General features: G+C 50.6%; 1 protein-coding gene across 4 annotated transcripts in view; it reads left to right on the forward strand.

The window, feature by feature from the left end:
• LOC148030214 (uncharacterized) overlaps positions 1-18,970 on the forward strand; it is a 161,446-nt gene that overhangs the window by 98,938 nt on the left and 43,538 nt on the right. For 3 of the 4 annotated variants that reach the window (XR_015692143.1, XM_087686485.1, XM_087686484.1), the window contains exon 4: positions 5,503-5,757. The exons of the other annotated variant lie outside the window; for it this stretch is intronic. Coding sequence is in view for 2 of the 3 variants with exons in the window: in XM_087686485.1 (XP_087542611.1) it covers positions 5,503-5,757 (255 nt within the window). In the remaining variant the exon portion in view is untranslated. The remainder of the gene's footprint in view (positions 1-5,502; positions 5,758-18,970) is intronic. 4 annotated transcript variants of the gene reach the window in all.

Genomic DNA, 18,970 nt, shown 5'->3' on the forward strand with positions numbered 1-18,970 from the left:
TCTCCTAGCAGTCTAAAACGATGCGAGGACATTGCGAGTGGCAAGGGTAGCATCCGCAATCGAAGTCACACCTAAACGGGCCATGCGGTTAAATCTCGGTCTGAGCTGATGTTTGTCTTCCCATGAAAGTAATCTCGATACTGCCAACAATTCCAGCTGAAAGGAGTTAGTCTGCAAGCGGTCCCCCACTGGATGCCAACGGGCCTTTTGGAGCACCACTTTCCAAGAGCCGACCAAGTGCAGTAACAAAGAGGAAGAGGGACTGGAAAATCGAGAGTCAGCATTAAGGACATGCCACCAAGAGGCCCGAAGTGGTGTGCTACCATGGCGTAGCCCGCTGTCCTCAAGAAAATAACGGGCTATGATGGTCCACGGGTGATGATCCACACACATGGCACGAAAAAGAGACCAACGAAGAGCCAGCATATGAGTTTTTGCATCCAAAATAGCTCCACCACCCATGCGTTTAGGGGTACATGTATGTGACCACGAAATCCACGAAATGCCTGCCTGCAGTGAATCCTTCTTCCATAGCATGAAACGAATGGGATGAGTGAGAGCCTTCAAAGTAGTAGGCGTCCACGGCAGCAATGGCAGGAAATACGTTAGCATTGGTAGCATAATTGTCTGAGCCACTTTGGCCACGCTTGCGACTTCCAATACATAAACTTCGCCGCCAGTTTTTGTGAAATCCACTTCAGAAGGTCCTTTGGCCGTACATCCACCCCCAATGGGTATCCAAGATGCCTGACAATGGAGCCACGGGAAACCACCTGGCCCTGCCAGCCTAATGACTGTAAATCAGGCTCCGTGCAACTGAGAATGGCTGACTTAAAGGCATTGATGCGAAGACCAGAGGCCTGACCAAAGAGCGTCCAAACATCTAATGCCTTTCGAATGTTGTCCCTGTCCGCCCGCAAAATCATAAAGGTGTCATCAACCAAAGATTGGCTAATGAAGTGCTGCCCCAAAGGAAGAGACAATCCTGCCAGCTGAGCAGAAGCCGCCATTGAGGATAACATTGAAAGGACCGGGTGAGTCGCCAGGGCAAAGAAGAGAGGACTCAAAGGGCAACCCTGTCTGACCGAGCGTGCAAGGACAAATGGCTCTGTAACCCCACCATTGAGCATAACTCTTGAAGAAGCCGCAGCACTAATGGTGTAGATCAATCGGGACATCCGAGTACCAAAGCCCATAGCAGACATGAGATCTGCAATGAAAGACCAGTCCACATAGTCAAACGCCTTTTCCAAGTCCAATTGAATCAATACCACTTCCTGACTGGAGTACCGCGCATAGTCAATAGCCATTTGCACATTTAAGATATTATGCAGAATGTTGCGGCCCTTAATGAAACCATATTGGAGAGGATGCACAATAGCTGGAAGGTGCTTGTGAAGCCGATTCACCAGCACTTTGGAGAAGATTTTATACATCGAGCCCATCAAAGAAATTGGTCTCTAGTGTTGCAGCATTGACGGCGAAGGGACCTTTGGAATCAGTTTGATAAGGCCTTCTTTCCATGAGGAAGGCATGACCCCTGTTTCCCAAACCTGCTGAAACATGACCGCCAATGGCTTCACCAACTGCGTGGCTGAGTTCTCAAAGAATTCATTAGTGAGACCATCCCAACCAGGACTTTTATCCTTAGGCAGGTGCAACAAAATATCCATAACCTCCTCCTCGCAAATATCCGCCTCCAAAGTGGCTTGCATATCAAGTGGAACCTGCTGGCGGACCAAATGATAGAAGACCGAGCGGGCATGCGTAACCTAGCTAGAAGGCGAGAGAGAAGAACCAAGAAGTTCCATAAAATAATTTCTGCACATATTGACAATGGTCTGCGGATCAGTGACCATGCGACCTTCCGAATCCTAGAGTCTAGTCATATTTTCGCAAGCCGGAGAAGCATGCAAGGCGCGAAAGAACTTATGAGACTGGCAGGCACTATCTTGCAATGTGTCAGTCAAGTTATGCAGCTTGGCCTGCTGATAAGATTTCAACTGAAACACTTGAATAAGATGGGCCAAACGCCTCTCCAGTGACAGCAGAAAATCATCATCTGGGAAATCCACGAGCAAGGAACGGACCAAAGCCAGTAAGTCCTCTGCTGCATGTCGACGTCGCCGACAAAGAGAGGCATGATGAATCCCATACTGCCGAGCAACCCGCTGCACATTAGAGAGCAGCCGTGCAAATGAAGCCAAGCCCTCAGAGGTGAAGTCCAATAAGAACCTCTCAATCAATTGCTGCATATAGCCCTGAAAAATTGGATGCTTCAAATAAGAGGAGTTGAAACGTAAAGGGAGCCTATCCAGCAACTGCATAAAAGGTGCAATAGGTTGTGCCCGCATCTCAAGCTGGAGGGGGAAATGGTCCGACAACGCATATTGCAGCAAGACCTTCATTTCCAGCATCTCGGGAAGAAAATCATCCCCCTGCATGATATACATGCGGTCCAACCGCGACCAAGTAGTTGCATATTGTGCAGAATGAAAAGTGAACCCTGAAAAAGAAGGTGAAGCCACGACCAAAGATCTTGCTTATGTACGCGCAAAGCAAAGGAATTCCACACCCGGCTTTCCGGCGTATCCATTACCGAATGCCCTGAAGTGGACTGAGAAGAGTCAACACACATATTGAAATCTCCCATCAAAAACCCCCTTCGGCCAAGTGACATGGAGCCCTGCAAAGTCGACCAAAGATCCCGTCGGGATGCGGGATCATTTGGAGCATAGAGGCCCAGCAACCATAAAATCTCTCCTTCAAATAAGACTTCGATTACCAGAAAGTGGCCCTGCACGTCATTTTTAACAAGAACAGGCTGGTATTTCTCATTGACAATCATCAGCACGCCCGAATAGTGCGTAGCATGTGTCCCTGCATAAAACAGACGGAATCCATGACAATCCACAACTTTTCCTGCTTCACCGTGACTTTTGTGCTCAACTACACACAATACATCCCACTGGTTCTCATGCAAGACAGTCCACATGGCATGTTGCTTATGGCGAGAGCAAATGCCTCGCACATTCCACGTGGCTATCTTCATATATCTTTAAAAAAAGGAAGTCAGGAACAAGGCGCCTGTTGCCTCGATTTCACCTTTTCCGCGAGAGCATCTAGGACACCCTCATCCAGAAAATCAGCCAATACTACAAACGAATTCTGACGACCTGCTTTAGAGGTAGAAGGAAAATCCACTGCCTTGGGAGTGGGGCGGGGATAACACCGATCCCAAGGTGTAATCACATTACCTTTTGTATCAAACGCCAGCTTAGCAGGTGGGCCCTTGGGACCGTCTGTATAGACTTTCCTTATAGACTAATTACGGGGGGCAGACGGGGCCATAGTGTGCGCAGCTTGCTGTGAAGTGAACATTTCTTTCCTGCGCATATACGTGCGCACGGAATCCTGTGAAGCATTAGGCCCAGGATCCGCCAGGCCTGCATCCAACTTTTTACCTTTTTTTTTACGTGCCTCAATCCAATCAGTGCTACGGGAATCCAAACCCAGGACCTGTTGTTTGCCTTTATCCACGACATTAGGTGGCTGAAGGGCCTTTTGTGCCGGGGCATCAAGCACCATGTCATCCTTAGGCAGCACAACCTGCGCATCTTCGGAAGACGGTTGCCTTTCAGGGCATTCAGCCATAAAATGCCCCAATTTACCACATGAAAAGCAGTGTCCTGCAAAGTTGCCCCATTTCAAGCGAAAATGCAAAGGATGCATGCCAGAACAATTGAGGCGAAGCCACCCAGGCCTTTTCCTGGCCGTGTCCCATAACATGCATAAACGGTTTCGATTCATAGCCCTGAGGCTTGGGGGAACCAGAACTGTTCCCACAACTGCCATCGCATCCTTCAACAATGGCCAATAGACCGCCGGACAATTTTCCACTTCCACCCACACCGGGCATTCTCGTTGAAGCAGACGCTGGAAGTCGCCCATAGGGCGCCATGGTACAACATGGACCAAGCGGCGATCAAAGAATAATGGCAACTTGGACAGGAGCTCAGCTCGATGTGTTTCCGATTTAAACAGCACCTCATAAAAGCCGCGAGGTCCAAGGAAGATCTCCTCAACACACTCCCCTTGCAATAGATGGTGCATCCACTGGCGAATATGTGAAAGCATTGGGATCCTGCCAGTGAAGAAAAGTATAACAGCACGGTCATAAAACACCGAGAAGGACCGCAAGACTGATTTCGGGTCCACCGTGGCTTCCAGCACATCATCAGTTCCCGCGTCAGAAAAAGTTTCATTATTATGCTGGACAAATCGCGAAGCAGAGTATTGGCAAAGTCCAGCAAATGCTCCCAGTCAATCTCCTGCGAATCCACAGGATCAGAGGCAACCTGCGCATAGGAACGTTCCTGAGGACCCATTGGCTCGTCAGAAGTATGCTTGGAGCGTTTGCCCGCAGGCGGCAGTTCAGAACCCGGAGGCATCTCCTCCGTGCACGGCACCATATTCTCCGGCTCCTCTGTATCAGAATCAGGGCCAAGGGCTGCTACCGTCCGGTCTAGAAAATCCATATCCAGGCCAGCCATACTACTGTCTTCTCTCTGAAGAAGTCGTCAGGCGGCAGTCGTCAGATGGGTCTCCAGGCGGCGCGCAGGTCTAGGCGATCCTCTCTCTCTCGCTCTCGGCTGCCTTAGCTCTGCACGCGGACGTAAAGCAGGGGACCACAAGCAAACAGGCATGCACTCGTTCAGGCGTCTCTCTCTCTCTCTCTCTCTCTCTCTCTCTCTCTCTCTCTCTCTCTCTCTCTCTCTCTCTCTGTGTGTGTACAGTACACAGGTCAGGTCAGGTCGATCCTGTGCAGGGTCGTTTTGCAGGGTCCAGCTGCACGCAAGGTCCACTCGAACCTCCGCTGCCCTGGGGAAAGGGACCAGGCGGCGCGCAGGGCAGGGCAGGGTGACACGCAGGGCAGGGCGGCGCGCAGGGGGCAACGAGGGGAAGCAGACGCAGACGAAGGAAGGTAGCAGACGCAGACGACGGACGACTAGCGCAGGTCTGACCAAGGGCGCAGGGCTGACGAGGACGGGCAACGGGCGACGGGCACAGGTCTGGTGGCGACGGGTGCAGGTCTGGTGACGACGAGCGCAGGTCTGACGACGGGCGAAGACGAATAGGCGTGACGGCCAAAGACAGGCAGACGTGACGGCGGGCGTAGGTCAAACAACCGGCAGCCGAACGGCACGCGCAGGCGGCAACATCGCCATCACCTCTCTCCCCGCCATCTCTCTCTCTCTCTCTCTCTCTCTCTCTCTCTCTCTCTCTCTCTCTCTCTCTCTCTCTCTCTCTCTCTCTCTCTCTGTGTGTGTGAAATCTTTGCTAATACCAAGTTCAGATGTTTTGCAGAGAAAATTGATTGTGCCACACTAGAAAACTTGTAATTGCTGTTTTTACTTTCCAATTGAGCATTTGTGGTGTAGATTACTGCCATGACAATGTATGTTGGTTTTGTATTTTATTTAAAAAAAATCATTATTCCAGGTTTTTTCCCCACAACTCCAAGGATTAAATGCCAACACCCATGAAAGCTGTCAAATAAATGGATTGAGTAGATATAGCAAGAGAGCCAAGAGAATAAAGAGCAAGAAACCACTTGTTTTGGATGTCAGTGTTGGAAGCCAAGAAAGTTGGTCATTAGAATACTGGAAGAAGGCGTTTTTCCAATTATATGATAGACTATGTCCTGGTGCAGCAGCTGGACTTGAATGTGGATGCTTGCCTATGTTAAAGAAAATGGTAAACCATTAAAGATGTGCCTTTCTTAGAGACACAAGTATACTGTTTCAACAAGCAAAAAGTGATATTGCATTTTACATGGATGATGTATATTTTTTGTTTGGAAAGTTCCTTAACAGGTTTGTTTTTGTACTTTGCCTCAAGGGGATTCTTTTAATACAATCTCTCTTTTCTCTAAAAGAAAAGCAGAAAAGCACACATATGCAGGGTACCATAAAAAAACCCAACGAAATCAAATAGTGATCTTCTCAGTTAGGGTAGCGTATCAACAGCCCAGAATTTGCTGACACCTTCTCAGTTAGGGTAGCGTATCAACAGCCCAGAATTTGCTGACACCTTCTGAAACCATTTTCTCCTGGACTGCATTCAAAGTGTATGAGGCTGTTATTGCTGGTCTCCCTCTACTTCTAGTATCATGGTACTAACTCCTGAAGTAATTTCAATAGGTAGAAGAAACTTTTGAAATTTCCAACATAGATACAAACTTTCCATTTAAGCCAACAAAGAGGACTTTCAATAGGCAAGAGAAACTTTTAAAGTTTCCAACACAAATACAAACTTCCCATTTAAGCCAAGAGGGAGGGAGGGAGGGAGGGAGGAGGTGAGAAGAAGGATAGAACCATGTGAAGGAAGTGGGAGAGTGCTCCTACGCTTGCCTAGAATCCACATGCTTGTTGGCAGGTAAGGATCACTGTTGGCATTGGCAGGCACACTATGCTTGAACTCGAAATGCACCTTAGAGATTGAATACATCATCCACAGTCTTTGAAACACCGAATGACTTAAGAATTTCACGTTCTACGTGAGATACACCGAATGATTTAAGTATTTCACCTCCTACTTGAGATGTCTCCCAGCCTTATGTCAGGGATAGGCATTAGCAGTGATCTCTGGTTGAAGCTGGGAGACTATCAGACTTGAACATAAATTCTAGATCCAAAGTCATTTGATGGCATAGAGATGCCACCTCCATGCAGTTGACTCACTGCATGACCACATCCTCATGTGGAGCTCATGTTACGTAATCAGTATCCTCATACATTCGCTGACCAGATGTGAGACCAGATGTGAAACAGGCTACAACACCTGTACAGACTCCATGCTCCATTTGTGTTCAGGATCTTTAGTACTCCAACCAAGTGGACTGCGATACATGACTCAAACTGCTGGAAACCTGCTCTAGATTGCCTGGGGGGAAGTCCCCTGGTGACACACCAAGACATATTTAAAAAATTAAATATCTAGTTGTGAAGTAGCTGGAACATCTATAACTTAACTTAGCTTGAACTTCAGAGTGCTAACTTGACTAGTTGTGACTCACAGCAATTCATATGAACAGATGAATCCATTGTGTTGTTCCCCTCTCCATATATGTGAAGCATGTGAAGCTTATAGCACCATATTAAGCTCAGCACCATCACAACGTTTGGCTCTACCCCCCCGCTCCGTCTGATCGCACCCGCCCCCCGCCCCCCCCCCCCCAGTCTGGATCATGCCCTTCGCCTCCGCCTGGTTGCGCCCGTCCCCCTCAGTGGGGATCACGCCCCTCGCTTCGCCTGTTCGTGTCCCCCCCCCCCCATATTGCGGGCCTCTTCTCTTCCCCCCCGTTTCCACCCCGCCTGTTTTTTGCCCCTTGCTTGGACGTCTGTCCCCCGCCTCTGGCCGCCCACACGACTGTCCATTTCGCCCCGCTTAGCGCTTTCCCCCCGTCTGTCCACCCAGGCATGACTGCCCGCCCCGACATCGCGCTGCCCCCCCCCCCCCCCCACCAGTCCGCCCAGGCAAGACTTCCCCCCTCCCGCCCAGACAGTTCGCTGCTGCCCCCCCGGCGCGCTTCCCTCATCCACGGTGTATCAAAAACAGCAGTCTCCCCCCCCCCCCCCCCCGCCGTTGTTCCCCCCCACCCTCCAATTGCTCCCTCTATCTGCAGCAACTCCCCCACCTCAGGTAGCACCGCGACGTGATTGGTGGTTCTCTCAGAAGGGACGCGCAATGGAAACCTCTGGTCAAACGCCGGCACACTCTGCGAGTGCCCCCCAATCAAACACCTTGCGCGTAGTCCTCTCTAAGGAGCAGCTCTTAGCCGTCCAAGCTAAGAAGTTGGAGCTAATGGAAACAGTGATTTATGGTCAGGTAGTAGGTCATTCCCCAGCTAGGGCCCAGCCTTGGGAGGACTAGCTTCACTCCACGCTGCGCATTGGCACAGCGCAGATCGTAGAGGCGGTCCTATTGGACCAAGGGATCTTCATGGTCTGGCTCAGCTCCACGGACGCAGCTCACGAGTTACTCGCCAGTGCACCATATGCATCCACGAAGGGGTCATATACATGGTCCCTTGGTAGAGTGGCTTTACTATGAGGCGTTTGCACTTCGCAATAGGTTTCTTCGGCACCCGGTCACCCTTCTTTTCCCTGGCCTATCGATTGAGTATTGCCAGTTGGTGGAAGACTTTGGATGGATCTTCGGCATTGTCCTTCCCGCGTCTTTTGTGGATGCACTGACAGCAACAAGAGTTCCAAAGGTACAGGTGGCAGTGAAAGAGATCAAGAATATCCCACAGTTCCTAGAGATTGAGGCAAGAGGGTATTCTTTTAGGCAATAGGTCATTGTGACTGGGCAACCAGGGCAGTGCCTGCACTCCCACAATTTTGGGCATCAGGCAGCAGTTTGTACGCGTTTCAGAGCCAAGGCGGCCAGCTCATCAGACCCAGCCTCGTCAGCACGGTGCAGGCGGGCGAGCGACACCCCCTCAGTAGAGCACTCCACAACCCCCTCCCTATCCGTCCCACCCGACAGGACCGCAACCCCCCATATCCTCCACTCATGCCACAGACTGCCTCGCCTGAGTTCCCACAGTCCCCTCACCCACCCCCCACCACATCCCATGCCCCCTCCCCCCACTGACCTTGGCCCCCACCCCCCCCCCCCCTTCTCCAGGGCCACCCCCCCCCCACACCTGCCATGCATCTCCGTCCATCCCACCATCCCTCAATCCTCTTTCCCCCCACCACCCCCCCCCCCTATCGAGCACCCCCCCTAATCGGCAACCGGTTCAAGTGACCCCCCCCCAAACCCACCCCCCTCCTCCCACAGGAGGTGATGAGCCATACACACCTACCTCCTCCGCGTACCAGCAGTCTTCCCTCTCCCACACAACCACTAGCTCATCCGCCCCTGCCACCCGCCACATCTTCCCGAGAAAGACACAGCTGTTGCCACAGGAGTTCTTTCGTAGTGGCCCATGGTCTTACCTGAGAGTTGCGGAGTGCGGAGAGTTCCCACTACCTCTAGAGGTGGGGATCTTCGTGGTCCGTAAGTCAAGGAGGGCCAAGGTCCATCTACTAGGACTATCGGATGGACCAAACTACGCCTTTTTTCTTCAGTCCTCTCACTCAAGGGAGTGGACGACTACATAGATTGAGGAGGAGTTGAAGAATCAAGTGGCGGATCACATCTCCCAGTGGATGGGAGATGAAGAATTAGCGTTGTTTGCACAACAGTGGCTTGGTTGCATGATGGACATTAACTAGTGGGCTGGTGCCGAGGTCCCACACTTGAGCATTATCTTTCGAGCCCCCCCATAGTGGAGAGCTCCAAGGGACGTGATCGAGTGGCCCCCAGCACAGGCGGCCCGTTTCTACCAATGTACAGAGTCGCGATTCTCAGCATGGTTAATAGATGCACTGATAGTACCACCTAGAGCATCTATCACCCCTATGGTCCGGGCCAAGGGCCACCATGGAAAACTGGAGTTCACCGTCCAGACCGGCGGCAAAGCGCACTTGCATGCCTCATAGTCTCTCCTCCTCATCAGCAGCATCCACACAGAACAGATGCATGTTCAGTCAGTCACAGGTTTTCCCATGAGCTTACACCTTGCATCCTTGAATGTGAATAGTCTCCACTACAGTGGGACACGTGGTTCCCGGAAGTTGATTGTTCGGTAGGAGCTGCAGCCTACCCTTGCAGGACAGATCGACATATTGCTTCTGCAGGAGCACAAGCTCACCCCCACCCAGGCCCAACGGGTTGGAAAGGTACTTCCGGGCAGCTCGCACACTTACTGGGAGCACGCCATAGGTGCCCACGACAGGAGTGGAGGCGTATGCACCTCTATTGGCCTGAGTCTCACCACTTGTGTACGAGATCACGGGACGATAGTGGGAGGAAGGGTTCTATGGATCAGTTTGGATATTGGGGACTTGTGCATTGGAGTCCTCAATATCTATGCCCCTACGAAGGTTAGGACACGCAGTAGGTTCTGGGTGGAGATCGCAGATGGACTCCCAGAGGTGGATTCCTGGATCATTGGAGGAGATTTCAACAACCTGGAGGCTTTGGAGGACTAGCAGGGTAGAGGCAGAAACTACCAGGGCATGGCTGGGGAAGAGCAGGAGGCATGGGAGGTTTTTTTACTTGCAGTCGGAGCACATGATGCTTGGAGAGACCCTGCCTTCCACAAGAGGGAGAGGTCATTGGACTTCTCTTGGGGATACAGGCGGCTAGGTGGAGTCCTACTGGAGCGGCTGGATAGGTTTTATATGTGAGAGTGGGGAGGCTCCCGTGGAGGCCAGATTGAGTAGTTGGCATGCACCACGTTGTCCGATCATTGCTCGGTCCAGACAAATAGAGCAGATTTGGACCAGAGAGTGGGACAAGAGGGACCGGATAGCAGAGGAGGTTGCAGATGTCCTAGCCGAGTCGAGCAGAATCTGCCAAGAGGCAACCATATAGACCAGGCAGCAGTGCTAGGAGGAGGAGAGAGCACTCCGGAAAGACCTTGCAGCCACGCAGAGATTACTGCAGGAGGCACCAGGGGATCCCACCCTCCACGCGCAGGAGGTGCGCGTGCGAGCAGCCATTGCTAGCCTAGAAGAAGGGCTCTCGGAGTTCTCATTCCGAACCTCAGCAGCCTCCTGGGCGCAGAAGGGGAACACCATGTGCAGGGAGTTCTTCCAGGTGCACCAGCCCCGCACTGCAGGAGACCAAATACGCAGCCTTCAGGATCAGTATGGGAGGACCCATTGTAGCCCGGACGAGGTGATGGAGATTGCCACCGACTATTACACGCGCCTTTTTCAGCAGGAGATAGCTTCAGCTAGAGAACAGAGATGTAGATAGCATGTATGGGATCACATCCCGTCCCTTGTCATAGAGAAGATGGGATGCTCCCTCCTAGCCCCCTTCATAGAGAAGGAACTAGAGGAGGCTTTCCATACACAGGATAGGCAGAAATGCCCGAGGAAGGATGGCCTCTCTAAAGCCTTCTTCACTACCTACTGGGAAGTGGTGAAGAACCCCCTCTATTGAGGGCCTTCCAGGAGATTTTCACTTCAAGACAGATGCCACGGAGTCTCTCAGCAAGCCTCATCAGTCTTCTCCCCAAAGGGGGAGACTGGTTGGAGCTCTCCCAGTGGAGACCGATCACCTTATTGTTAATGGCCTATAAGGCACTGGCAAAGATGATTGGTAGGCGACTACGCCTTGTGCTTCCAGATATCATCCATGACACACAGACAGGCTTTGTCTAGGATAGGAGCATCCTAGACAATGTATTTACCTTCTTTAAGGCGACAGAGTGGGCTCAGCACAGTGGGCAGAGACTGGCTGTACTACTCTTGGATTTCGAGAAAGCTTATGACAGGGTGGAGTGGGATTTCCTAGAGGGCACCATGGTGAGGATGGGATTCCCCCAAGCTTGGATTCGTGGGTTCTCCGCCCTGTACAAATCAGTCACCAACAGGGTTCTCATAGGCGGAAGGCGAGGGGAGAAGTTTTGGCTGGAGAGATCAGTTTGACAGGCTGCCCCCTGGCCCCATACCTGTTTCTACTCTTCGTAGAGGCGATGTCTCACTTCCTCAAGTCACGTGTGAGTGGATTACGCAGCCTCCAACTTCCAATGAGAGGAGACTGAGTTGCTAGACTCAAAGTACACAGATGATACAGCCCTCTACATAGAGGACGATGATTTGATGTTGGAGAGAGTGAGGCTGGCTATTGACGTGTTCTACTCAGCAGGAGCGAAAATCAACTAGCGAAAGTCGGTTCGTTTCCTCACAGACCCAGACTCTAGCACGGAGTGGGGCGTCCACCTGGGATTTAGATGGGTGAGCAGAGCTGAAGTGCAGTAGACAGTGTGAGAGTGAGAGACAGAGTTGAGCACGATACCCAATGCAATAGTACTGAATAGAGTGTTAGCTGAAAGTACAAATGATAACCCTTATACCTTAGGGTTATAAGGGGCTGTTCACACCCGAACACAGTAAGTGCCCGTAAGTGTGCACCACAAGCACATACAAAATAGTACACATAATCTGGGGGAAAAAACCTCTCCTACCGAGAGTAAAAAGTGCCCCAGTGTCCTAGTGATCACCCGCACACTCCCATATGAGCGTAGGCGTAAGTAAGGCGTGTGAGATACCCAACAAACCCCCCTGGAGTGAAGAGTGATCAAGTGTACAAGGATCATCCTCCACCAAAGGGCGTCAAATTCAAAGCATCGCGAAATGCTTCAAATTTGTCTCGTGGAAGAGCTTTGGTGAAGATGTCTGCCACATTGCTGGTGGTAGGACAGTAGACAAGGCTGATATCACCTGCATGTAGCCTCTCTCTGACAAAGTGGTAGTGAATCTCTATGTGTTTCGTGCGAGCATGAAACACAGGGTTCCGTGCCACTGCAATGGCACTCTGACTGTCAGTATATAAAGGAGTAGGCTCCGTAACAGATACATCCAAATCAACAAGTAAGCGTCTAAGCCATACGCACTCAACTGCAGTAGTGAAGGCTGCCTTGTACTCAGCTTCACATGACGACGTGGCAACAGTGGATTGTTTCTTGCTAAGCCAAGAAATGCATGACGAGCCAAGAAAGAAACAATTGCCACTAGTGGAGTGACGAGTATCAAAATCACCAGCCCAATCAGAGTCACTGTAAGCATGTAACTGCAGTGGTCCCCCCTTGGCATAAAGCAATCCAAGAGCTCTAGTACCCTGCAAGTAACGAAACACACGCTTCACAACTTGCCAATGCGACATACGAGGCTGATGCATGTACCTGCTCAAAACTGAAACGGCAAACTGTATGTCTGGCCGAGTGTGGCATAGATAGATGAGACATCCCACTGCTGGAGCATAAGTATGGATATCAAACAAATCACTGTCATCATGTAATGACAGTTTGAGCCCAGGTTCCATGGGTGTACAAACTGGCTTGCAATCCTGTAAGCCAAACTTCTCAAGAAGTTGCCCAATGTACCTTGACTGACATAATCCAATGCCTCTAGCATCATGTACAAACTGGATGCCCAAGTAATAGTGCAAAATACCCAAGTCAGACATGTCAAAAGTTTGCTGTAAATTATTTTTGAATGCTGAAATCTGATCAGCACGTGTTCCAGTGAGCAAAAGGTCGTCTACATATAGACACAAAATCAGCATGGATCCCCCCTCTTTATGTACATAAAGGGTAGACTCAGATGGGCTGTTTACAAACCCCTGACTAAGCAAGAAGGCATCTATCTTTGCGTACCAAGCTCGTGGAGCTTGTTTCAAACCATATAGAGCTTTTTTCAGCTTGCATACTAAATTTTCTGAGCCTTCAACTGCAAAACCAATGGGCTGCTGTACATACACTTCTTCCTGAAGTTCCCCATGTAAGAATGCAGTCTTTATATCCAGCTGATGCACTTTCCAACCAAAATGTGCAGCCAAGGCAATCATAGACCGAATGGTCGTCATACGGGAGGTAGGAGCAAAGGTCTCCTCATAGTCAATGCCCTTTTTCTGTGCGTAGCCTTTAGCTACCAGCCATGCCTTGTACTTATCTATGGATCCATCTGCATTCCTTTTCAATTTGTAGACCCATTTCGTACCAATGGCACGCTTGCCAACTGGCAAAGACACCAAATCCCAAGTATGATTCTTATGAATAGAATCCAATTCAGCTTGCATGGCTGCCATCCAATGCACACTATGTCGTGCATCCTCAAAACATTCAAGCTCCTCATTATCATGAGTACATGCTGCCATAACAAACTCCATGGAATGTGCTGAATCATGCAGTCGAGTTTGCCTTCGAGTACGACCAGCCAAGGGTGTTTCCAAATGACTATCTCTCATAGTCTGCGTGTACCATCTAGGCACCTGTCTTGCTTCCTGACTGTGTACAAGTTCCTGCTGAATTTCAGTTTCAGCAATGTGCTGATTTACTGCATGTTCCATAGGAGCAGCTGGCTGAACATTAGGTTCATTTGCTGAAGTACCAGCTGAATCACCAAATGTGATGGGCAACAGCCCTTCAAAGACATCACGGGCAGCCTGATATGTATCAAAACCAGCCAAGGATAATTCTGATTTTTCATCAAATACAACATCCCTGCTGACAAAAACCTTCTTGGTCACGGGATCATAGAGTCTGTAGCCTTTGCTTTCGCTGCTATATCCCATAAAGATGCATTTTACAGCCTTGTTGTCCAACTTCTTTCGAAGTACCTGTGGAATATGGGCATATGCAAGACACCCAAAAGTACGGAAGTGGCCAACAGAAGGTTTGCGGCTGTGCCAAGCCTCAAAAGGTGTGACGGTTTTCAAGGCCTTGGTAGGGCATCTGTTCAAAATGTGGCAAGCGCACATGACGGCTTCCATCCAAAAACTATGAGGCAAACTCTTTGCCTTCAACATACATCTGGCCATCTCCATGAGTGACCGATTTTTCCTCTCTGCTACCCCATTCTGCTGTTGAGTATATGCAGTAGTGTACTGATGGATAATGCCCTTCTGCTGCAAATAAGAATTCAGCATAGAGGACATGTATTCCCCCCCTCGGTCCGAACGGAGAGTCTTAATCTTGCAACCAGACTGAGTTTCCACAAGTGCACTGAAAGCCAAAAATGCATCATACACTTCTGACTTCTTTTTCAAGCAATAGACCCAGCACAAACGTGTAAAGTCATCAATAAATGTTACAAAATAGTAACAACCACCCAATGACTGTGTCTGCATGGGCCCACAAACATCCGAATGCACAAGCTGCAATCTGGCTGTTGCTCTAAAAGCAACATCACGGGGAAAAGAGAAACGATGCATTTTCCCCAAAATGCAACCCTCGCATAAATGCTCAGGAGGTCTCTCCAAGAGAGGTAATCCATCCAACATCTGAGTACGCTGTAATAGCATCAAGCTGCCATAGTTTACATGCCCCAAACGAGCATGCCATAACTCTGCCTCTAACATAGCAGGAGTAAGAGTGGATGTCAAATATGCAGACTGATCTACCGAAAGAGCATCCAACTCATATAACCCATGACACAGAGAACCTGTCAAGACCAATGTCATGTGTTCCTTGTCACGGACCATGCAACGGTCATCATCAAAGGTTACCTGCAAACCACAACGTGCCATAGAAGAAATGGAAAGCAGATTCTTCTTAATGCCAGGCACATACAAAGCATCCTGTAGGCGGAGAATAGAGCCATCAATGCCTGTAAGCTGAATCTCCCCAATACCACGAACAGGGTATGATGCATTATTAGCACACTGAACAGACTTCCCAACGGGAGGTGCACCAAGAGAAGCAAACAAATCTCTACGAGATGTGATATGCCGTGAGGCACCACTGTCAAAGAACCAAGTGTCAGCATCCTCTGTAGAGCTAAATGCTCTATCAGCCCAAGAGACATCATAACTGCAAGTGTAAAAACAATAGTCCCTGTCTGCAACAAAGGACGCGGACTCACTAGCAGTGGAAGGAGCTGCAGAAACAGACATCCCTGACTCCTTCTTCTTCTCTTTGGCGATGCGCTTCCTGCACTCAGTGATGTAGTGGCCAGGCTTCTTGCAGTAATGGCATTTTCCTTTCTTGCCTTGCGTGCCCCCCTGTTTCTGACTTGTCTGTGAAGTGTTACTACTACCAGAACTCTGCGAAGCATTTTTCCCTTGGCTGTTTTTACCCTTCTGCCTTGACATAAAAGCCTGCTCAGAGGCTATACCATCCACACCACTGTTCCGTCTAGTTTGCTCCTCCTCTAGAAGCAAACTGACAAGCTGAATGAAAGTGATGGGCTCTTTCGAAATCCTCATAGTGAGGTTCAAGGCAGTATGAAAAGCCAAGTAAGAGGGAGGCAGTGAATTCAATGTCGTAGAAATCAGCTGCGCATCTGAGTAGTACTCATCCACATTCATGAGTTGCTCCCGCAAGTCCTGAATTTTGTTGAGATGATCCTGCATAGAATCACCCTCATTCATCTTTAGAGTCTCTAGCTCTTTCTTCAAGAAAGAGATGCGAGTCTCATTCTTTCCTGCAAACATCTGCTCCAATGTCAACCAAGCTTCTTGTGAAGAAGCTGCTGAACGAATATGAGGAATGATAGAACGCTGAACTGCCAATGCAATCAGCGACATAGCCTGTGCATCCCGTGTATCCCAAGCTTTCTGAGCTGCAGTTCTTGGGGGAAGTGGCTGGGCGGGCTGAGGTGGAGGGGGCTGAGGTTGCCCTCTTGCACGTCCTCCTGGAGGAGGAGTAGCGGGAGCCACAACTCCTGGTCGTGCTTCCTCTCCACTGACATAATCCCACAAATTTTTGGCCACTAATACATTCTTCATCATGAAAGACCAAAGGGAATAATTGTTCCCATCCAATCGGTCTTCCTTGGACACATAGGTGAATACATCTCCTCCCTGATTTGCCATTATTTCCCAAAAGGCAATAGAGCAATGTCAATGCAGTACGGGCTGGAAATCTGCAAATTTCCAGAAATTGCAGCAAACACAAGTCTGCAATTAATGTGCAAAGGGTACTCTTTCAAAAAAAACTGTCACTGATGCACGCTTCCCAAGGTGCAATTAGTGCTCAGCAGCACTAAAACATCAAAAGCCCCAAAATTTTCTGCCCAAAATTTCTGTCACAAATGTCTATTACAAAAGCCCCAAAATGTGCATTCAATGTGTCACAGACAGACACAGCACGTTTCCCAATGCTGAAAACTGAACCTGCTGTTCAGCACGTTTCCCAATGCTGAACCTGAACCTGTTGCACGAACTCCTGTGTAAAAGAAAAGTGCAGAATGTTACCTCTGCGTGTTGACGACTGGCACGATTCCCAAGGTAATGACTGCTGGGTACAGTCGGACTGACGCACAGGTACAGGCGTGCAGGTCCAGTGACACGCGCAGGCAGGACTGGGCGCGCGCTGGGCAGAGGAGGCGGCACCCAGGACTGGCTGGTGGAGACAGGTGGCGCGCTGGCAGCTGGAGCTGACGGCACAGGCTAGCTCAGCGCAGGGAGGCTGCGCAGGCAGACTGACAGGCGAAGGGGCACGCTGGGCAGACACAGGGCAGAGGACTCACTGGGCAGAGGTGGCAGCACGCAGGTACAGGTGGCGCGCTGGGCAGGGTGGTGCTGCGCGCTGATTGTTAGAGCTGCACGCTGGGCAGAGGAGTCGTCTGGTGCTGCGCGCTGACGGACTGACAGGCGCAGGCAGGACTGGGCAGGAACAGGCGGCTGGGGCAGAACTGGCGGGGGCTGCAGACTGCAGACTGAAGACTGCTCTGAGCTGAGCTCTGATACCAAATGTCAGATGGGAGAGGATCGAGGTGCAGCTGAAGTGCAGTAGACAGTGTGAGAGTGAGAGACAGAGTTGAGCACGATACCCAATGCAATAGTACTGAATAGAGTGTTAGCTGAAAGTACAAATGATAACCCTTATACCTTAGGGTTATAAGGGGCTGTTCACACCCGAACACAGTAAGTGCCCGTAAGTGTGCACCACAAGCACATACAAAATAGTACACATAATCTGGGGGAAAAAACCTCTCCTACCGAGAGTAAAAAGTGCCCCAGTGTCCTAGTGATCACCCGCACACTCCCATATGAGCGTAGGCGTAAGTAAGGCGTGTGAGATACCCAACAGGGTAGACCATCCAGTACCTAGGGTTCCAGGTGGGACTCGACATCACTCCTGCCCAGCAGTCTATTCCTGTCCTTGATTCTATTCAGAGGAAACTGACCCACTGAATCACGGTTTGTCTCTCACTAACCGGACGAGCCTTGGTGGTTAACCAGGTCCTCCTAGCGACGGCCTGGTACATCACCTCGTGTTGGTGCTTTTGCTCATCGTGCATAGTGCACCTTTGACTCCTAGTGCGGAATTTCCTTTAGTCAGGGTCTGATGGTTCCAGGGGTTCCAGGACCAAGGTGGCATGGGCGACCAACATACGACATAGGTCAGAGGGAGGGCTTGGGATCATAGACCCAAAGTATCAGAGTATGGCCCTCTTGGGCAAGCTAGTTATCCGCAGTCTCACTCCAGGCAGGCAGACCTGGAAGGTCTTATTGCAAGAGGACCTTCAGGACTATAGACCGAGGCTTGGCGGTGAGTGGAGGCCATCCTTGAGATGGATCTTCACATCTGCCTAGATCACCCCTCCCAGATCACCTTTCCTTTGCAACCTACTCCACGTGTGGCAGGGCCTCCGAAAGGCCCTAATCCAAAGCCCCCCAAGCTGTCAGCCCGTGATCTGGCACCCCTAGATCAAAGATCGAGAAGGGGCACATCTAGTGGGCTGGGTGGGAGGCCGGCCCAACTCTTACCATCAGGACATGGCGGGAGGTGTACAGGATGGCAGACGAGGATGTGTTGCAGTGAGTATCAGGCTGCCAGAGAGGAGTGGAGTTGAGGAGAAGGGAGATAGACGCAGCAATACCTCCGGAGTGACTTCCCCGATATGAGAGTCGATAGAGCCCGGGGAGGTATGGACAGCTAGGTTTTCACCAGCAGGCATCCCCCTTCAGGTGGCAAGTAGAGTGGATGGCACCCCGCAGGGGACTTTCTTCGTCGTTCAGGAGAGGGGACGTCTGGCCCTTGACAGAGTGCAGCAAGATGAGGGGATTGCCGCCCTTTCGTGGAGGAGGATTCGGGTGGTGGGCCTTCAGGGGAAGACATGGCGACTGGATCCCTATGTTTTTTGGAAGGAGCTCAGGGAGTGGCGCCTTTGGATTTGGGAGGGCAAACCACTTGATGAGCTGGAGTGGGATCCAGGAGAGTGGCTATGGCCGGCCTCGGTGGTCGCCAAGAAGTCACCCAGGTTCCTAGAGTACACTGCCAGGATATGTACTGATGCAGGAGGATATGGACTGGGTGTCGTCACGTAGCAGGCACTGGACCGAGCACAGTATCACGGAGCCCTTGCGACGGTCCTTCTAGAGCCGCCTATGGGAT

Source organism: Lygodium microphyllum, chromosome 10 (assembly GCF_053477565.2).
Source record: "Lygodium microphyllum isolate KBCC chromosome 10, Lygodium_microphyllum_v1.1.10, whole genome shotgun sequence".
Taxonomy (NCBI): Eukaryota; Viridiplantae; Streptophyta; class Polypodiopsida; order Schizaeales; family Lygodiaceae; genus Lygodium; species Lygodium microphyllum.